Source organism: Scomber scombrus, chromosome 15 (assembly GCF_963691925.1).
Source record: "Scomber scombrus chromosome 15, fScoSco1.1, whole genome shotgun sequence".
Lineage (NCBI taxonomy): Eukaryota > Metazoa > Chordata > Actinopteri > Scombriformes > Scombridae > Scomber > Scomber scombrus.
The window spans coordinates 26718657-26740778 of record NC_084984.1 but is presented as its reverse complement, the minus strand read 5'-3'; the positions used below and the strand labels follow the sequence as shown (position 1 = coordinate 26740778).

Below are 22122 nucleotides of genomic sequence, written 5' to 3'. Positions count from 1 at the left end.
CCTTTAAAACTGCCAGAGGCTGCTCTACAAAACCACCACCATGGGTTAATTACTGTGTCCGGACCATTAAGGCTGTGTCTGAAAGCAAATGGAAAGCCTCCAAATGAAAAGATTTGACGTCATGAATGAGCTTAAAAGACTTTAACAGTACTGCAAAGGAAGAAAAGACAGATACTTCACACAGTTCGTAGCCACAAATCCATACAATCCCAAGGTTTTAAGACCATGAGGTCTTTTATTCACCATTTATTTGGATGAAATATCTTCAAATCTGCTTTAAGATGTGAGATGTTTTCATCCTCTTTTGATAGCCTGAATCTTTCCATTTCAATCTGACCTAATAAGAACAATTAATAGCATGAAATCTACCTCCTTTCTGTTTTACCCTTGAGATTTAAAAAAGAGGTTTTTAACATTTCATAATGTATTCCATTTAAGAACTTATTAATACTTAATTAAATTAGGTTGTTCTTACTATTTTTAGATCAGCTGTTGTTCAACCCCCTCCTGAAAAAAATCCAATCTCAACACTGACAATGTTAATAATCTCAGACCCCTTATCTACATTTCTAGCCAAAGTATTGGAGAACGTGGTATAAACCCAGTTTAAATCCTTTATGATTGAGCATTCTCTCTTGCAGCTATAAGGTTTTAGATGTCAAGATTTTTATTTTTAAATGTTGTTAGAACAGAGCTAATAATTAGTTTGCAGTGTTCTCAAGAAGCTAGAAAACTAGGGCTGATATTTGATTGAATTTCTCTGAATGTTCTAATTTTCAATATTATAAAGTCAGTTATCAGTCACCTCAGGGGAATTACCAAAATAAGATCCTTTCTTTCATTTGGTGATGCACATATAGTACCAATCAACTGTTTAGGTACACTTTCTCATTCAAATGAATAGGAAAGTGTGTTCAAACTTTTGACTCGTACTGTACATACATTTGTCTCCAGTTGTTTGTCTCCAGTTGTTTGTCTCTAAATTACTGTTCATTATTTGACAGATTGTCCCAGAAATCAACGAACCTGCACCCTCTTGTACAAAATACAACTGCAAAAGTATGAGCACATTTCCATAATTCCCGCCTGCTTGGACTGGTTACTTGGCATTCAGAAATGATTGTAAAGTTCTACTGGTTATCTTTAAGGCCCCGTTTGGCTTGGCCTCATCCTACTGTCCAGCTGTCTCTCCCCATGCGTCCCATCTGACATCTGCTGACCACTTATTGTTGTCTGTCCCCAAGCAGGCCAGACTTGATTTTAGAAAACGGCTTTTGAATTCATTTTTATTCTACCTTTTATTTAATTCCACTACATTTATGATATTTTGTGAGTGCATTATATATTCTGTTTTGATGTTGTACTGTGTAAATAGAGAATAGATATTAAACAAGGCTCTTCCCACCTACTTGGCCTTGGCTATTCACATAAGTAAGCATAGTGGGTTTTATATACAATTTAGGCAATAATGGTGATTATTATATGTTTATTGTTGTGTAACGATACAGTTCACCCTCACCACTGTAGCTTTGAATGTGTATTTACTTTGCCTTCCTTTTTTTCATCAAAATGAATTCAATTACTATTATTATTCTTAATTATTTTTCTTCATTCTTGTTGTGTGAGTTAATCTTATGTGCAAAACTTGAAAATGGGAGAGAAAAACTATGAAAAGTGTTAAAATGTAACCTGTTTCCTACAATCTTTGACTTAATTAACCTTGCTGGTTGCCACTTTTATTCTCTTATTTTTATGTTTCCTTTAAATCTGTCTTTTATATTAATGACTTTACTTTGTAGCACTTTGAGATTTGCTTCAAATGTAAAGTGCGTTACAAATCAAATGTATTATTATTATTATTGTAAAATTAAATAAATAAAAAAAAGGTTGAGGAAGTCATAATTATCATGTTATTATCGCTGTTTAAAAAAAATAAAAAATAAAAAAATATATATTTCATTATCCCGCAGTAACAACATTTTTAAACTTTCGTTTTCCACGATAATGAAATTAATGATTCACCGCTTTGGTCTTCCATACTTGGGACTGAATGGTTCAGATTTGTTACAACAACTCCGAGTGAGTCATTTTTTACAATAGACAATCTCTGAGAGGGTGTGTGTGTGTGTGTGTGTCTGTGTGTGTGTGTGTGTGTGTGAGTGTGTGTGTGTGTGTGTGTGTGTGTGCGCGCGCGCGCGATAACTCAGACGTCACAGGCTGCCGTTAGTCCAGTTCAGTTCAGATCAGATCAGCCGTTGGTTCCTCTCCGCAGGTTAACGGAACTACTCGGGACCCGAAAGCGGTTGAACCCGGGACATCCCGCCTCACAGTCTGCACCGGGACACTTTACATTTCAATTTAACCCGAAATCAGCACCGCAAACAGCCAGGGCGGAGGGAGGGAGAGAGAGAGCCGCCGTTAACGTAACGCCTGTGACGTCGGTCCGCCCGGGGTGCTGCTCCACCGGGTTTACCACCACGCTGTTTGTCCTACGGGCCTTTATCGGTGTTTACTGACTGATCGATTGACCCGACCGGAGTCTAATTGTGGGATCGATAAGTGTGTGATGATGGAGAGGAAGAAGACGGACTGCCCCGCTCTGCCGCCCGGCTGGAAGAAGGAAGAAGTGATCAGGAAGTCCGGACTGAGCGCTGGAAAGAGCGACATCTACTACTACAGGTACTCCACTACACTCATCGATCAGTCATTGATCAATCCCGGACTGATTCCAGATCGATCAGTTAACCTCTGTAGTTTCTGCTCCTCTTTCTGCCCACCATCACTCCTTCACTCCACAGCTGCTGCATACAAGTTGGAAGTGTTGAAGCGTCTCACTGTCAGATAAGTTACAGTGTAGCGTTGATAACGTCCTGCAGGTGTTTACAGAGGCTCTATAGTGGCAAACATAGTGTCAATGTCAACTATTAAGTCATATAATTATCTGTGACAATACCGTAATATATATGTATATGATATAATGTGGTGGCCAACAGTTTCTCAATGTGAAACATCCTCTGATTTTCAGTTACATGTAATATTTCATAGGGATCATGGTGCCCCCCCCTACCCCACCCACCCCCAAATATTAGATTAGATTTTTCATGTGTTTTATATGTGTTCAGTTATACTCTCTAAATCTAATTGGCCTCATCTATCGACCTAAAACTGAGCTGATATCAAACAGTGGCTCAAGTTTTAGTGTCATACCAGTTCTGAAAGTTATCTCACCGCTGCTGATTAACTGCCACATTTTTATTTATTTTTTATTGTTTATTGGTTTGTTTGCACATTCGTAAAATAAAAGTCAGAGAAAAATAGTAAATAAAAAATAAAACACGTAAGGTAGAAACACAGTTTGCTTATCTTAAAACTTCACCTATAAGAGATTTTTTTTAAAGCAAAGTAAAATATCAAAATATTTTGCTCAGTATGAATCAGTTAGTCATTTGGTCTATAAAATGTCAGGAAGTGGTGGGAAAATGACGCTTTGTTCCCCAGAAGTCGATGATGAAGTCATCAAATGTCTTGTCCTATCCACACCTCGGAGATCTACGCTTTAATATATTCACATTTTAGTCGCTGGAGCCAGAGAGAAAAAAAAAAAGACTCAAAACAATTAATCGATTATCAAAATAGTTGGTGATTCATTTAATTGATTGATGGTTATAGTTCATGACCCTTGGCTGTACGCTCCTTTGACTTACTGGTATGTTGCTGCGGTCCAACTGATGAATACCAGCCCCAGTTTGTGCCTCTCGTGTATTATGATGCATTTAGGTCACAGAGGTAACCATCAATTTCTCTGGAAAACTTAACCGTCAAACCTCAGAAAAAACCAAGAAAGTCAAAAACACTTAAAGCTGTTCTGAACATACTTTTCTAACTGACTGGAGGAAAAAAAAATTCCATCTGATGAATCATAGATTGTTTCCACTGACCAATAACTTATAACGTGAGATAACCAATTTATTGTACCGAGATATATATTAGCAATGAGCATTTACACATAGATGCTGCGTTCAGGGCTCTGGGATGCATCTTAATCTCTTCCATACCGTTCCGCCCTTCTGGTCTCTCTATAGTAGAAAATATCAGACTTTTGTGCTGCATTTGGATTCTCTAAAGAAAGAAATGCATGGGCGAGTAGTCATTACACAACACTCTACTGTCACAACCATGTTGAATTTAATATACAGTTATCGCTATAAGCAATGTGAAGTGGGGTTTTACTATGATTCTATATATGTATTTATTTGTAGGTTTTATGATTATTCCAGCAAACCTGAATATAGCCACATGCACGAATAAGATCCAACCAGTGTCCAAGCACCTCTCTGATGATGTCCCTCAAGAAAAAACACTGCTTTCACATGTCACTAATTTCACTACTGCTCATGTCTCTCGGACTGTAAATGCACCGACACGGAAATAACCGACACCACCATCTTCCCGTTTTGAGACCTCCGACAGTGAAGCGCAGGGGAGGCTCTTACAGTCAGAATATGCAAGAACACACACCGACTGTCTAATTAGCTGTACGCAAAGTCCTGAAGAGAATGAACCCCCCCACTAGGCAGCAGGCGTACATAACATCCCCTTGTGGGCCCCTTGAGACCTGTGTTACAGAACTGGTTGATGTTTTTAACGCCATCTTTACACATACCTGCTTTAAAACTGCCACTGTCATCCTAGTCCCCAAAAAGAGACCAGTCACTTGTATCACTTGTGGTTCTGGCCCACAGCTAGAGTAATACACCTGAGTCACAGGACCCCCCCCCTGCAGTATTTGTACTGCCCCAACATATCCACCGAGGACAGTAAACCTCTCCTACCTGGAGAACAAAGATACCTACACCAGAATGCTCTTCATCAGTTACAGCTCAGTTTTAATACAGTCGTCCTCCACGAACTCACAAAGTGTACAACCTTAGCTTTAACCACACACTCCGTAACTGACCACAATCTGTCCGAATCAGAACTCTAACCTCAGACAATGTGATGATTAAAACACCGGCACCCCACAAGGATGCCTCCTGACTCAGCCCCCCCTCCGCTCGACACGCTATTTATCTACGACTGTGTCGACTCACACAAGGACAAAGCTGTCCGGCAATCTGCTGACGACGCTGCGGTCGTCGGTCTGATCGGTGGGGGTGATGAAACAGCATGAAGGAGGGAGGTGGCAAGTATGGTGTGACATTGTCAACAGCCTCTCGCTCAACTCAGACTAAGAAGATGATCACCTCTTCAATCGCTGACGGTCCTTGAGTCTGAGATGGGGAGGGTCAGCAGCCCACATTAGTGATGACTTCACCTGGACATGTAACATCACCCCGCTGGTCAAGAAAGCACAACAACAAAAAAGACAGAGTGATTTTTAGCAGTCTGTCTAGCTGAAATTACAGAAAAGAAGAAGTGAAGAAAGAAACAGCCAATACAAAGGACTAAAAGAGAGGATATCTGTGTTTCTGCTGCTTCGATCTTGCTTCCAGTAACTGTCTGGAAGTCAGCTTAGTTATATTCTTCATGCACATTACATTTCGTTGTGTCAATAAGAGCATTCAGCCCCCACAGAGACAAAAGCTATTTGCAGGTTTAACTACCATCTGTGTGTATCTCTGCCTAACCACCACTGTGACAGAGAATATCAAACAAACGTTCAGCTTCTCTACAAACTACATCAAAGTTCAGTCAGAAGTTTTTGCTTTTTTACTTTTCTCCTGAATCTGCATCTTCATCCTGCGTTGGATCATAGAGGAAATGATGTCACTCCTGGTGCAGGTCTGTGGTGAGGCCGCAACGCCGCCACAGAGTCGAAGGCTGTTTTTTCAGAGGCGGCTGTTCGGCGGCTGTTCTCTTCCTGTTGATCAGCGGCTCGATCAGAGTAGCGGCTCAGTGTCAGGAACATCTGAACTCTGTCACTTCCTGAAGCTTTAATATTAAACCGGGCTCAGACTCGGCTTTACTTTCAGTTTGGTTTGTAATGTGACTCATCAGTTCCAGTAAGGAAACCAGTCAGAGGGCCGACTTACTGGAAGAACGAGCAACACCCCTGCTGGAGCCTCTGCTGACTCGGTCTTTACAAAGTCGTGTTGTTTATCACAAACTGTGTTCAAAACCCACAGACTTTATTTTCTATCCTGATTCACGTGAATATTTCCCAGAATTGTGCAACCATAAAAAAAATAACATGGAGTCTTGAGTTTGAATATTTCACTAAAGAGCTTCAAAGAAGAGCTGGAACAAGATGATAGAAAATAGATATGATACTAACACACAAACACACACACACACACACACACACACACACACACACACACACACACACGTTCATGCACACATGCACACACAGAGCCTATGATCTGTGCTTTGCTGCTGCTGACCTACATGTCAGACACAGCTGAGTGAATGTGTGTGCGCGCTTGTACTTGTATCGTTGTGAGGACCCTTGACATGTACAGACCTTGTGAGGACTTCATGACACGTTTGGAAATTGTGGACATATTTAGAAAGTGAGGGTCTTCACTTCTTCAAGGGGACGTTTTTAGGGTTTAGACCTGGCTTTAAGGTGGTAGATTAGAACGAGGTTATAAGGGATACGAGGAATGGCTTATGTAAGCGTTGAAGTGCAAAATGTGTGTGTTTGTGTGTGTTTGTGTACGGAGCAGTGAATGAGGAAGTGTTTGGCAGACGCCGCTTGTGTCAGATGTGATGTTGTAGTTGACTGACCGGGGCCTCTCTCAATACACAGTACACCGAGTTTGAACTCGTGTCCGTGGGAGTTCAAAGTTTTCCAGCGGGAGCAGCAGCTTCCTGGAATCTCCACTCGTAGCCAAGAAATATTCCGGCACGTAACCCCCCCCACCATAAAACAACAAATTCTCGTTTTTTACACTTTGGTTTTTGTATGGATTAAACAAACAAGATATGGCATGTGATAAGTGAGCTTGAAGATGTGCTGCTAGACGACTTTTGTTACCGTTGTAATCGGAGCCGTTTCCTCCTGAACTCTCTTCCAGAAAGCCAATAAGCAAAGTTCCTAACACGTTTTCCTTCAGCCAAACTAATTTGGTTGAAATTAGTATTATTTTGAATTATTATTAGTTAAATCAAAAGTATTGTATATGATACACATTTATATCTGAGACCAACATTTATCTTCCAAAAGGAATTCAATCTTATGCTTGAAATGCCACAGAGACAACAGAGCTTTTCTGTTCATTACCAGGATATGATGGTTTCATCAAGCATGAGACAGCTGTTTCAAGATGATAAGAAACTGTTTTGACATTTGACTGTGCCTTAATGTTTCTAAATTCAGTGATTCTTCCACATCTGTCCTACGGTTAACCTCTTAGTCCCAAGGCCAACCAGTCAGTAATTAAATCCGCAGAATTTCTCTACAGTCGGGCCCTGAAGATCTTAGACAAAAAGAAAAGAATCGTTGCCACATTCTAAGAAAATATAAAATTGTAAGCTTTAAAAACTGTATTTATCTTCATTGTGTAAAGCTTGTGTTTAAATGGACTTGCTCTTCAGCCTTTGAGATGCCTTTCTCTAAGTAAGGAGCGAAAATCTGAAACTCTAACCCTAACCCTGAACACTTGAAATTTGCTGCACCCTTCATCACTTTCATGAGCCTCACCAAATCCTGGTTCATTCATCCACAAAAATGTACTCCTGTCTAGTTTTATGTGTATTTTATAGTACTATGTACCATGTTTTACTTTGCTTATCTTCTTTTTATTCTGTGCTGTATTGTATTTATTATAGGGATGTACTTGGTTGGCCTCCTTTTTTACTCTTTTTTAAATTAATTAATTTTAATCTCTTATTTTCACAAAGGTTCGTCTAGGGACAGGTGTTGCAAATTAGCATTATATATAAACACAGTGATACTTGCATCAGACAGTTGTTTCAGCCTGTCTATGTATATAGTATCTGTCTCTATTAAATAAACCATAATAATAATAATAATAATGACGATGGACGCTCACCTGGCAAGTGGCCTCTCACATGTCTGAAAACATCAGAACAATTTTGTGTGTGTGTGTGTGTGTGTGTGTGTGGAAAAACCTCTGTTAATCTGAATTGAGTTTTAGTTAAAACATCCTGACGATTAATAATATGTTTAATAACTTTTTTGGTTATCCCAATTAAATATTTTAAAGTCAAGCTGAAATTAAACTTTTATACAATTATATTTTTAATTCTTTCATTTCATGATGTTGCCACCTAGTTTTACATGATTTCAATTTTAAAATATCTTAGTTATCCATTTACTTGGCTGGAGTCCTTATATCGATACAACAAATCAAATCTTACATAAATCAATAACATGTTGTTCTATCACAGCAGAGCAGACGGTCACACTGAGCCTGACTGCATCCTGCTACACAACACACTATGAATAAGTCTCCCCCCTTATCTAAAACACCTCTCATCCTGTACCTCAGTTTGTTGAACGAACTACCAGACAAATATTGACCGGGAAAAAGTGCACCGTTGACGTCAGGTAGCAAACTAGACAGCTAATTAGCCTCTCAGCTGCAGGACATTAAACAGCATGTAAACATACCTGAAAATGTCACTGAGATCCAATTAGATGCTCCTTACTTTTCAAAATTTCATGACTCGTAACTAATAGTTTGTTTACTTTGTCTCTGTTCTGTACAGTGTAGCACTAGTAGCTAACATCAACTGGGCTGTCAAGTTTTTCACTTAATTGGGGAAGGGGGGGGGCGGGGGGTGATTCACTCCACTCCAGATATTACACAAATTTAACACAAATTCCTCACCAGGTCTTTGTCATCATCTGATATTCCCCCTACTCTCTCATATCTAATAAAGGTCCACCAAACATGCGTCACAATGATTTGTTGTTGGACGCTTTTGGTTGTTGCCGATGTTGCTGCTCTGCACCTCTGCCCATCAGAACCTGAAAAAAACAACAGCTGTTCCTTCACTTAAAAAATCATCAATTTTACACCAGAGGAAGCAAAGACAAAAAGCTGGCATGAGATTGTGAGATCCGATCAATTGTGAGAGTCTCACGGTCAAAGCCTGAGACTTGGCAGCTCTGCGTCAATCAAACAAGCCTCCAACACGTCCCTCCTGATGGCTAAGATGAGTGATCTGATATTTCCCTCCAAAAACTAATTTCTTCATTCTTATAATACTAAACTATTAACAATACGTTTTTAAAAAAACAGTCAGCATTAATTGTAGTAGCTGTCGCTTATTACATGTCAAACGTTGATATGAGTGATACAGTATATCGCCTATTCTTGTGACTGTGTGGGCGATGACAATGATGTCGATGTACTGGTTTCATTATAGCCGAGGGGCCTGTTTCAGATACAGGTTTACCAAACTATGAACCCAACCCGGAACTCTGTATGGATTAACCCTGAACGGATGGTATGTTCACTTGGACTTAAATGCATGTGTGGTCAGGTTAGTACAAAGATGACCGTATATACATTTCAGCTGTCATCTTAATGTGCACTGAGTCACAGTGTCATTAAAAAAAAAAAACGTGGTACTTAAACTTTCAAAAAGAAAGAACAGGTTTTATTGTGAGCTGAGGGTGACTTCACACTGTGCAGTATATGAATGTGAGGACAGAGACCACTGTTTAAAGAAATGACTCAACACATGAAACTGGCGGCATTAGTAAAGATAGACCTTGAGTGATGAACTAATATTGAAAAGCTCTGATATCAATGATATATTGACTTTAACTAATTATGTAATGAAACAGAGTGTATAGCTTCTACAGGCAGAAGATAGAGAAAATTTGTTCGAGATGTTTTAAAAGGTTTCTTGAACAAAAGCTGCCAGCGAGCAGGTCAGGTTCACAGTGCAGCTGTGACAAGTAACTACATACATTTACTCAGATACAGCGATACAGTTTTGACGTCTTACAAAAAGCAGTGTGTAGTCAGGCTCACATTTCAGATGTCTATGAGTTGTTAACAGCTCCACCAAATAGTGATTTTTCCCTCTAAACTTCTCACATGGTTTCATTTCAATAAATGTTCCAATGATCCAATATTTCAGCAAAAATCAAAGATTAGAGAAAAAGTCCAAAAACTGAAAACACATTTAACATGCTAACATGCTGCTCTAACGCTGATGCTTCACTATTAATAATCTAATGATGTCATATATAATAATATATCAGTCAGAGGACCAAACCACTACTTTTACTGTAATACTGCATACTACATCACTCATAATACTGCAGTACTTTTACTGTAATACTGCATACTACATCGCTCATAATACTGCAGTACTTTTACTGTAATACTGCATACTACATCGCTCATAATACTGCAGTACTTTTACTGTAATACTGCATACTACATCGCTCATAATACTGCAGTACTTTTACTGTAATACTACATACTACATCGCTCATAATACTGCAGTACTTTTACTGTAATACTACATACTACATCGCTCATAATACTGCAGTACTTTTACTGTAATACTGCATACTACATCACTCATAATACTGCAGTACTTTTACTGTAATACTGCATACTACATCGCTCATAATACTGCAGTACTTTTACTGTAATACTGCATACTACATCACTCATAATACTGCAGTACTTTTACTGTAATACTGCATACTACATCACTCATAATACTGCACTACTTTTACTGTAATACTGCATACTACATCACTCATAATACTGCAGTACTTTTACTGTAATACTGCATACTACATCACTCATAATACTGCAGTACTTTTACTGTAATACTACATACTACATCACTCATAATACTGCAGTACTTTTACTATAATACTGCATACTACATCACTCATAATACTGCAGTACTTTTACTGTAATACTGCATACTACATCACTCATAATAATGCAGTACTTTTACTGTAATACTGCATACTACATCACTCATAATACTGTAGTACTTTTACGGTAATACTACATACTACATCACTCATAATACTGAACTACTTTTACTGTACTAGTGTTTTTCATCTGGGACTTTTACTTGTAATGGAGTATTTTTTTCGTTACTGTATTGGTACTTCATTAAAGGAAGTGAATACTTCTTCCACCACTGTCACAGAGTTTGACCCAGGGTTGAAGTGATCTCTGTTTCTGTAACTGAACACACTGCTGACCTGATGCAGTTTGATTAAACTCAGATTAAATTAACTGACTCTCTCTCCTCTCTTCAGTCCTACAGGGAAGAAATTCAGGAGTAAGCCTCAGTTGTCCCGTTACCTCGGAAACACAGTGGACCTGGCATGTTTCGACTTCCGGACGGGGAAGATAATGCCCGGGAAAATGCAGAAGAACAAACAGAGACTCCGACACGACCCGCTCAGCATGTCCAAGGTAACATTGACGGGTCACACCTGTGGGGGCAGGGCCGTGGTGTGTTGCGTTGTGAATTATCAGATTATCAGATTAACACAACTCTTCCTGCAGCAGCACGATAGGTCAGCAGGTCAGACACTCGGGTCACTATGGGGGATGAGTGTGAAGCCCCGTCCACCCACCTCTGAACCGTCAGTAACCCTAACCCTAACCCTAACCCTAACCCTAACCCACTTCTCATTTCGGTCTCATTTTTCTTGTCTGATTTACGTGTACTCGTCTCAGTTTCGTGGGTGTATTGACTCGGATTTGTCTACGTCCTTTTACTGTTCTGACTCTTACAGCCTCAGTCTTGTAGGCTTTTTATTCTGACTTGTCCTGTGGGTGTTTTGACAGACTTTTCTCAGCTTTATCATAACTTGGTTTTCGTCCATATGTGTAAAACTCCCCTACGCTTTCCTCTAAAGTCACTTTCAATCGTTCTAGCTGTAATCTGTGCTGTGTAAAGACTTGTACAGCGGGCGTCCCTTTTTGTTCTGCTGTCATTACGGACATGTCTGAACTCGCCGTGACTCTCATGGACTCGCCTCCTCTGTCAGACCATGACGTTTAGCCCGCAAACATCTAGGACTTATGGGAAATGATGGTCATTAAAGACAGCTAAAAAAAATAAATACTGACGATGTTAGATGTCTTTTCACAAACCCCCCCCCGTCCTTATCCAAACATATGAAATGAGACACACGACAGACAATTGAGAGGACGCTTATGTTTCGAGGTTGGATTTCTAGTTATTAGCGAATGTCAGTGGGCTTTTTAATGAGGTTTTATCACTTCGGAAACTGGTTTGACTCAGAGACAGATGAATATACATTAGGCGTGGGTAAAAATATCGATTCATCAATGCATTGCAATATATTTTTTCCCAATTCAATATCGATTCATTAAATCCTCTGAATTGATTCAAGCCCCTGGCCAGTGGGGGCGCAGTGAGCAATACCTTTGTGTGATTGGTGTTGTACGGACGGAGGCCGCACTCGACCAAACAACAACAACATGGCAACTAGGCATGGGCCGGTTACGGGTTTCAAGGTATACCACGGGATGAAAATGTCACGGTTTCAAAACCGCTAAAATGTTCCTTCATACCGTTCCTGCGGTATGAGCGGGTTTTTTTTAAGTGGAGGTCCCTCAGGTGGTGTGCAGCTGCAGCATTAAGTTACCCCTCCCCCCGCGCACCTCCGGTTGCTGTTACAAGCAGGTAGCTCTGCAGGCTGTATGATGGCTGAAGGAGGCAAGCCCCACCAACCTAACCCACGTTTAAACGGACCAAGTCGGCTGTATGGGAATACTTCTGCTACTGTCAAAAGACAGATGGCCACGGCTTAGAGGAAGAAGGTTGTTTTTTTTCACCGTGATATTTTTGCCTAAGGTTATCATACCGTCAGAATCTCATACCGGCCTCTCATTAGGTACTCTAATGAATTATTTGTGTATTTATACTTATTACTGAATCGATATTGAAGCATTTAAATCAATATCGAATTGAATCGATATCGAATCGAATTGTGACCTAAAGAATCGAAATTGAATTGAATAGTGAGGTTTTTAACAATACCCAGCCCTAATATACATGATGAAGTCTCCTGATGGGACACATAAAGGACAATCTGAGTCCAGTATTGTCTCTATGTGGACACTTTGGAGTCCACTCTGTCTCTTATAACAACTGACTAACAGGATAAAGAGAGGTTGTTTTCCTCTGTGTTTTAAATGTGTGTTTGTGTGTTGAACTCGTGGTTAGGTCAGTTTTAGTGACAGAGCATTGTTGCTTTCTATGATTCAGAATGATGGTTTGACTGTTTACCTGAACTATATTTGAAGTGTCCACATAGCCTACTTACATTGTCCAACAACCAATCAGAAACCAGGATCCTCTTTGGTCGTGGTTTAAACTGCGCCCAGCACAGATCAGACTGCTGTGTGTGTGTGCGTGTGTTTCTGAAGTCACTTTCAGGAACACAAACCTGACTAAAGACCAGTTCATTAGGGACATCTTGTCTTATTGGGGACAAAAGCCATGTCCCCAGTTGGTTAAACTGTGAACTTTGGGTTAGTGGTTATTTTAAGGGTTTTAGTCTCCAGGAAATGAATGTAAATATATGCAAATACCCCAAAAGTCACTTAAGCAAACGTGTGTGTGTGTGTGTGTGTGAGTTCTTTCATAGGCTACTTTTGCAGACAAATTATAGACTTGGGACCAGTTAATTTGGGACAGCTTGTGTAATTGGGGACAAAAACCGTTAGCCCCAATTGGACAAAGGCTGATTTTTGGGTCAGTGGTTATAGTCATGATGAGGAAAAGTCTCCAGAAATTAATGTAACTTCATGTAATGTCAAAGTGACCATGGTCTGACGTGTGTGTGTGTGTGTGTGTGTGTGTCTATGTCTGTGTGTGTGTGTGAGGTCAAGCATGTGTGCTGGCATGCTTTCATGCACGTACGCATTTCTGTGTGTGTGTGTGTGTGTGTGTGTGTTATTTTGCGTTTGTGTGCTGCAGTCTTTGTACCAGAGATAACAGCAGCACTGACTCCGCCTTCACACACACACACAAACACACACACATAGACAGAGGTTACCGTGTTCTTTACAGGTTTTGGAGGGAAAAGATTAGTGATGATATAGCTGCTCTTATAGTCTGACCAGGAGTCCCGAGTGTGGTGCTAGAGGAAAGGTCATGTGACTTTACATTCATGTGTCTGGGGAGCAGAAATGGGATCAGGGCCCTTATTTACCAAGCGTCTGACGAGTAGAAAATCTGTTCTAACTGGACAAAAAATGTCATTGTGCAAATGGTTTCAACAACAAATATCACCATCAGATTTAAAGCAAGGCCTTTAAATAAAGAAATGAAATGAAAAGCTGAATTTATTCATTCTTTTTATTGATTTAATGACAGGAAACTGTAAAGCAAACCAGTAAACCACCTTACAAATGCATCAGCCTTTTTCACATCACACAACGGGTCTTTTTTTAGTCTGTGTTCTTGTGCACTTGTGAGATTTCATCATCAGCTCACAGCCTGAATACTGCTCCATTTCAAAGTCCACATCGGCTAGACGGTAACCGTTTAGATTGTGAAAATCTGGTAAATTTATCAAAAAATAACACCTTTTCGGAAATGTCCTCAGTCGTTGTGTGAGACGTGTCCATCATCATCACATTCAGGTCTTATCTCAGCACACTCAACAGTAATTTACAGTTGGCTCTGTGGTTCCTGTGCTGAAATTGAACATTTGTTGCCAAATTTTGACTCAAGGCAAAGTTAAAGATCCCCTCCAGACATGTTTTTAAGAAATATAAAAATACTCTGCTTGGAATAATAATTTGAGTCTGATGTGGTTTTTTCCATTAAAAAAAAAACTAGTAATTTGTTCTCCCTCATTGAAAAAAATCCAGAAACTATTAATACGCAATAATTTGGAGTCACCTTTTTAAACAGTGACTTCAACAAGCTGCTGATTGAATCTGAGCGATTTTACAACAATTGTGATTAAGATTGAAACATTTGAAGACATTTTAGTCGAGGCAGTGTCATAGAGTGAAATATAGGCTAGATAAAAATGAATGTAATATTTTTTTTTGTTTTCCTTTTGATTTAATACCTTATCGTTATCGTTGTATAATTGTTATTTATATGTGCTTTTTTTTTTTAGAAAATAGTTAATAAGGACCAAAATAATGAATACTCCCTCTAGATAGATGACCTTTAGATGATTCAGTGTTATAAAACCTTACTTTATGTATCGCTAACCTGCAACTCATAACATAGATTTTATTACAAAAGAAAAACTAGAATTACACCAAATTTTCACACATTTTCGAGGCTGCAGCTCAAAGAATGTTTGATATGTTTGCATAAAAAAATAATTGAAACAAATAGATAAATAGCTTGTCAAAATAGTTAGAGGATAGCTTTCCATTGATCGGCTCATCATTACAGCTCTACTTTACATATAAAACATGGAGACTGTGTTTTATACTACAAGCTCATCCTCCTCCTGCTGAAAGTAAGTGTAGGAAGCTTTATTAGCAGCTCTCAGTCCTACCCTGAGGTAGCACTTACTTTGTTCCTGGTTTAAAGGAATAGTTCAACATTTTGGGAAAACGCTTAGTCACTCACTCAAGAGCTACATGCTAAGATTGCTACCACTCTGGTGTGTGCTCGGCAGGCCTCCTGCTGAGCTAAAGCTGTGAGGTGGTTAGCTTAGCTTAGCTAAGCAAGGAGGAGAAACTAACTTGACTATAATTTTTACGTTTCTTTTTGTAAACAGATGAAACAAACGAGGTTATAAAAGCAGTAAATAGTGAGTGCTTTTTAAATTAAGTTAGAGCCAGGCTAGCTGTTTATCCTTGCATCCAGTCTGTATGCTAAACTAAGCTAGTCTAACCTCCTAGCTGTAATTTAGCATCTCATCTCACTCTCATAAAGAAAGAACAACAAAACAAGCATATATCGCAAAATGTCAAACTACTCCTTTAACTCTCAGCAGGGATTCTTAGGAGAGACTGGAGACTAGGAAAGCCGCAATTTTATAGACGACCAACCAACATTAACATCCTTAAGCAGGGCAGAAATAATGTGTGTTAGTGTGTGTGTGTGTGAGTGTGTGGCATCGACACGGTTTGTAACTTTTCATTGTGCTGCTGCTCTTCACACATCATTACTTGGGAGTATACACACACACGCGCGCGCACACACACACACACACACACACGCACACATACACACTTCCTGTTGTTTTGTGTGAAACCTCAGTTTAGAGTTAACCCTTTCAGCTCAACTGATGCACACAAACAGGTTCATCATCGCTCCCTGTTTCACATTTAGGAAGGTAAGCCAGACCAGGAAGGAAGGAAGGAAGGAGGAAAGGAACAAAGGAAAGAGAAAGGAAAGGAAGGAAAGGTAGAAGGAAGGAATGATGGGTGGCAGGGAAGGAAGGTAGGAATAAAGGAAAAAGAATTAGGAAAGAAGGAAAGGAACGAAGGAAGGAAAGGAAACATGACCCAACACACAGACTCTGTCTCTGTCTCGTCCAGGGAGGCAAACCGGACCTGAACACAGCCCTGCCCATCAGACAGACGGCATCCATCTTTAAACAGCCTGTTACCAAGGTTACAAGTCACCCCGGCAACAAGGTGAAGGCAGACCTGCAGAGAGCGACTGAGCAGCCAAGACAGGTGAGAGGCTGATACTCACACACAGCCGCACAGCCACACACACACACACACACACACACACACACACACACACACACACACACACACACACACACACACACACACACACACACACACACACACACACACACACACACACACACACACACACAGTTGTCTCCATGGTAATCCCTGAGGGAGAGGTCAGGGTGATTATGCAAGAGAGGATGGAGTGGAGAAAACCATGTTGTCATGGGCGACATGGGCCACTAGAGGGTGTTGAGGCATCATGGGAAATGGAGCATGACAAACAGAGAGTGACACTTTTATGCAGGAAAGATGGTGATAAGACTATTCCCCATCTTATTCTCTTTTCTTTCAATGTTTTGTATTTTTTCATAATAGTTTAATATATATTGTAGTAAAAATGAACTTAAACATTTTTCCCAGTCTGTCTTAAAACTCCCTTCCCTTCATAATGTACTTACAATGGAAGTGATGGAGGACAAAATCCACAGTCCTCCTCCTGTGTAAAAATGTATTTAAAAGTTGATGTGAGCAGTTAAGGAGCAACATTATCATTCATGAGTGTTGTGTTGTGTTTCTGTCCACCTGCTCAATGTAAGTCCAATATTCACTCTCTTTTAGCTCTGTTATTGCTCTCTACCAACTCCTGAGGGAAATATCTGGCTCTTTATCTGCTAAATGCTCCACTATGTTCCCCAGCTAGTTGCTAACTGTGCCTGTTTACTGTTAGCTGCTGAGCAGGTGGTGTACAGTGGGTATTGGCAATGGTCATGTCAATAAAGTAAATATGAATTGGAGAAGGAGAGAGAGGCAATGATTGAAAAAAGCGCGAGAGAGAGAGAGAGGGAGACAGAGAGAGCAATGCTGCATGTTCTCATCAGCCAAATGTCAGCCTCATTTCCACCCTGCCAACCTGGTGTGTGTGTGTATGTGTGTGAGGGAAAGAGTCTCATAATGACTTCAGAGCTGACACACACTGACTTCTGTCTGCTCACTCATCTGTTTTGTGGACCGCAGGACAAAGGACAAAGACGGTGTAGCTGGCTGCTAAGGTGGAGACTGAAAGTTTTAAAGTGACATTTAAGGCATTTCATCTACAAGTATTTTATTAAGTCATTTTTCAGAATAATCTCTGGGTGATGTAACCAGTTAAATTCTGCTTGGCTAACTTTGTTGGATGTCACCCAAACAATCAAATAAAGGCAAAAATGCAGATTTTCAGTAGGAATTTTTTGTATTGTTTTGTGTAGGACAGGATGAGCACAGTGAGGTTATTATGGTTGTATGTCATTACACTGTTCATCCTTACAAGACTTAAATCTGATCCACTCAGAAAATAAATAAATAAAGAAAATGTTCTCATCTGTCTGTGTGTCTCTCTGCAGCTATTTTGGGAGAGGAGGTTGAAAGGTCTCCGGTCGTCGGACGTCACAGAGGAAGTCTTGAGGACCATGGATCTACCCAAAGGACTTCAGGGTGAGTTTCCAGCATTAACAATCGAAACACCTCACTGCGCTCCGGTCCTGACCTCTGACCTGTGAGCGGTTTGTCTCTGCAGGTGTTGGTCCTGACTCCAGTGACGACACTCTGCTGTCGGCCATCGCCAGCGCTCTGCACATGAGCTCTGCTCCCATCACGGGACAGACGTCTGTGGCTGCTGAGAAGAACCCAGCCATCTGGCTGAACACGTCCCAGCCGCTCTGCAAGGCCTTCACCATCACTGACGAACACATCAGGTGAGAGATGCAGTCATAATTTCCACTGATTTTCTTGTACAGTAACCAACACTTAAGATATGTTTTTCTTGCTGCGATCAATATCTCAACCTAGAAATAGAAGAATTATGTATTTTGGTTTAACACTTGAGGGCTGTTACCTTACTCCACCGACCAGCAGGAGGAGCTGTTGCCTGTACCAGCATTCAGTTTGGAACAATTATGACTCTCATTGATGTAATCGTTATTATAATTACAAGAAAGACTATAGATGTCGTCACCATTGCTGCTGTCACTCTCATAATTACAAGCAAGCTCCTTTTTCATGCCCAGCTCTTGTTTAATGAGTGATGACATCATCATCTTCATTATCAGCAGTCTTTTTTCCCCCCGAATCTGCAGTATTGAGGAAGAGCTTTTATTTTTTTTTAAGAAGGAAAGAACAGGATGTAAATATTCTTAGGAAGTGATTTATTCAGCAGTTATTGTATGTTTGCCTGACACTAAAGTTACACAACCGTTTCATATTGATCGGTTGTCATTGATAACTTTCCTACTTGACATTCTTACTGTCAAGCCCCCTTGTAATATGTATCAAAGGTAGCTCCAAAGATTTTACACGCCATCAGCGTGTGTTTCCAGGTGTTACAGAATGCTAATACATGTGTGAAAAAAAAGTTCAAAGCTTTTTTCTGACTCCTGTGTGAGATCAGGTGACGTCTCCTGAGTCTGCGTCAGTTGGGACTGAAAGAATACAAGTTTGAAAATGAAACAAATCTGGGGGTGCGAAGTTAGAACGAAGTGAGGTTAACAGACCTCTGTAGCCCACTCCTCTTATTTGCTTGAGGCTAGCAGCTCCACGGTACATTAGTTGCCGCTAGCATAACAAACCCCACTCTGTCTGAACTGTCAGAGCTTGAGTTACATTGTGGGTAATATAGGCAGCATGCTAATATATGGAAACTGTAATACCATCATGTTACGTTAGATGTTTTGGAGTTAATTCCTACTAGTTAATGTGAAGTTGACTCAATTCAGATTAACAGAGGTTTTTTCCATGCACACGCACACACGAGCAATATGGCATCCAGTCAAACTCTCATACAACCTTGACAAACTAACTATTCACTGCTTGAAAGCGCAAAGCACATATATTAACGTCAACGCATAATTGCCTCACTCCTACCGTGTCCACAGCAGGTCAGTCAGTCACAGGCTTCAGCTGAGACGGCTGGTAGACATTTTAGCCAAAAACATGTCACGTACTACCAGCCAGGTCTCCACATAGAGTTCGTTTTTATTATTTTCTTCATGCAAATATGATGTGATTTCATGCACAGTCAGCTTATAGTTAGTTTACAGAATATATGATATATTACAGTTGCTGAACATCATTAGTCAGTGTCATTACTTTTCTGAGTCTACATATGACCTTTCTGGGTTCCACCTAAACAAATTCTTACAGTACCAAGAAGGTGTGTCCAAACTTATGACTGGTACTGTATGTAGACATCCCTGTTTAAGTGCTATCACCACTATATATAAACCTCTATGTATCTTGCCTTATAGCAACAGTCCCTCTAATCTCAAAGAGATGGATAAAGGCACCATGCTGTTTATAAAAGCTGTTAAATATCAGAGACACACATACAAATATCATTTCTTATTCTTTCCAGCCTTCAGATAAAAACACTGAAGTGGCTGAATTCGGTGTCAGCCTGAGACAGATTAGATGAGTGCAGACTGATGCATGCTGGGTAGCTGGAGTGATCAGTTGTAGGGAGAGAGGGGGATGAGACAGGAAACAGAGGCTGAGAGATATGAGTGATGAAGCATGAAGTGGGAGGAGGAGGAAGCGGAGGAGGAGGATGAAGAAAAGCAGTTGCCACCACAGTCACGCCGGGTAATTTACACCAAAAACAGGTGATTCAAAATAACATCCAGGTAGATAGAAAACAACAGCTAAATCAATGCAGGGTACACACTCAAATACACCTGCTGTTAAAGGGCAAGTACACTGATTTTACATGTATTAGCACATTTACTCCCATTATCCAACAAGCTTTTAGTCTGATTAACTTCTTTTTTTGGTTTTATTTGTGTTAAAGAAGGAGAAAAAAAGAACATATTACGTAATGATCACAGAAGTCAGAACTCATATTTAGTTCCTCCCAGTCAGACTGTCACCGGCTCAGTAATTTCACAGTTGGGCGCTGTAGTTTTTTAAGCAAATGTTTCTAAAACAGAAGTACATTTTGCAGTTTATGGGGGACTATTTTTAGTGGCGGATGTGGTGCACTATAGAGAGTGTGTTCGAGGCCGGGGTGGCGTACTGTGTGTGGGATCGGCTCAAAAGTTCCATCATCAGAAATTCACATCGTCAGCGCTCGATTCTTTTTAAGCCAATGAGTTCTCAGATGCCGGACCATCCTTAAACTCTCCATTATCATTTCTTCTTCATACATTGAAGAGACAAGAATGATGAATCTTTCTGATTGGACATATTTGTTACGGTTTTTTTTTTTAATTGCACATTGGACTGGAAGGAAATGTAATGTGCATATTACATAATTGTGTTTATTATATAGTCTTGACGTTGGAGTGTGATGTACTCTGAAATGTTGATTGAGTATGTCCATTCCTCTGTATACTGTATATTTGATGAGCTATCTCTAAGCAATTATTGATTTAAGAGGACCAAAATAAGTAAAGCAACGGTTCAAAACCAATAATGAACTATCACGTAAATGTTCATAACTCTCTAAACTTTAGTGTATGCAAAATTTGGCTTATTGTTTCTGTTTCCACAAAAAAAGAAAAAAAGAAAAGAAAGACGTATGTCGACAGCACTCTCATCCTGCCTGTTTGTTATATAATATAATGATATTATTCTTTATCATAAAATATCTGACCTGTGATCAGCTGAGTCCCCATAAGCCATATGAACTGTTACTACAGTCTGACAGCAGGGGGCACTGTGGACACACACAGACATACACATACATACACATTCACTAACTCTATCTCTCTCTCACACACACACACACACACACAGATACAGACACACATGCGCGCACACACACACACACACACAGTCAGACAGTGTGTGTGTGTGTGTGTGTGTGTCCAGTGAAAAACAGAGCAGAGAGAACAGCTGGCCGAAGCCATTACAGCAGAATCACTGGAATACATCACTACATCCTCCTCTCCTCTTTACTCATCTTCTCTCCTTTCCTTCCATCCTTTCCTTGTCTCCTCACCAATTCTGCCCTTCCCTTCCTCTCTCCCTCCTTTTTCTTTACATCCCATTACTCCCTTTACCTTCTTCCTTGTGTTTTTCTTTTATTCTCTCCTCTCCTTGTTTCATTTCTTCCACCCTTCTGTCTTTCCTTTAATATTCCCTTCCATTACTCTTATCTTTTCCCATCCCTCTCTCATCTGTCGCCCCGCTGCTCCACCCTTCCATATAATAATGCATTTTTGTCTTCCCCCTTCCTTTGTTTTTCCATCTCCATCTCTCTTTTTTATTTTCATCCCCTCCTCCTTCCTCTGTCTTCTCTCTTATATCACCTTCTTCCATCCCTCCTCCTCCTCCTCCTTTTCTTATCTCTCCCCTCCATTAATTTCCAATTCTCTCCCTCTTCCCTCCTCTCTCTCCCTCTCTCACCAGCTGAATGTGCTTGTCATCCTAAATCGCTCTCATTCCTCTCATTCCTTTCCTCTACCCCCTCCTCATCTTCATCTTCTCTCCTCCTCTTCCTCCTCCTCTGCCACATCAGACTCACACATCTCTCCCTCGCTCT

The 22122-nt window shown here is 40.2% G+C and overlaps 1 protein-coding gene across 1 annotated transcript in view; it reads left to right on the top strand.

Annotated features, from left to right (window-relative positions):
- Positions 1-2135: 2135 nt before the first annotated feature.
- The window catches only part of mbd2 (methyl-CpG binding domain protein 2), a 32706-nt gene continuing 12719 nt past the window's right edge, over positions 2136-22122 (top strand). Inside the window, exons 1-5 of the mRNA XM_062433979.1 lie at positions 2136-2679; positions 11216-11375; positions 16458-16598; positions 17990-18080; positions 18163-18340. Coding sequence (XP_062289963.1) covers positions 2567-2679; positions 11216-11375; positions 16458-16598; positions 17990-18080; positions 18163-18340 — 683 coding nt within the window. The 5' untranslated portion in view covers positions 2136-2566. The remainder of the gene's footprint in view (positions 2680-11215; positions 11376-16457; positions 16599-17989; positions 18081-18162; positions 18341-22122) is intronic.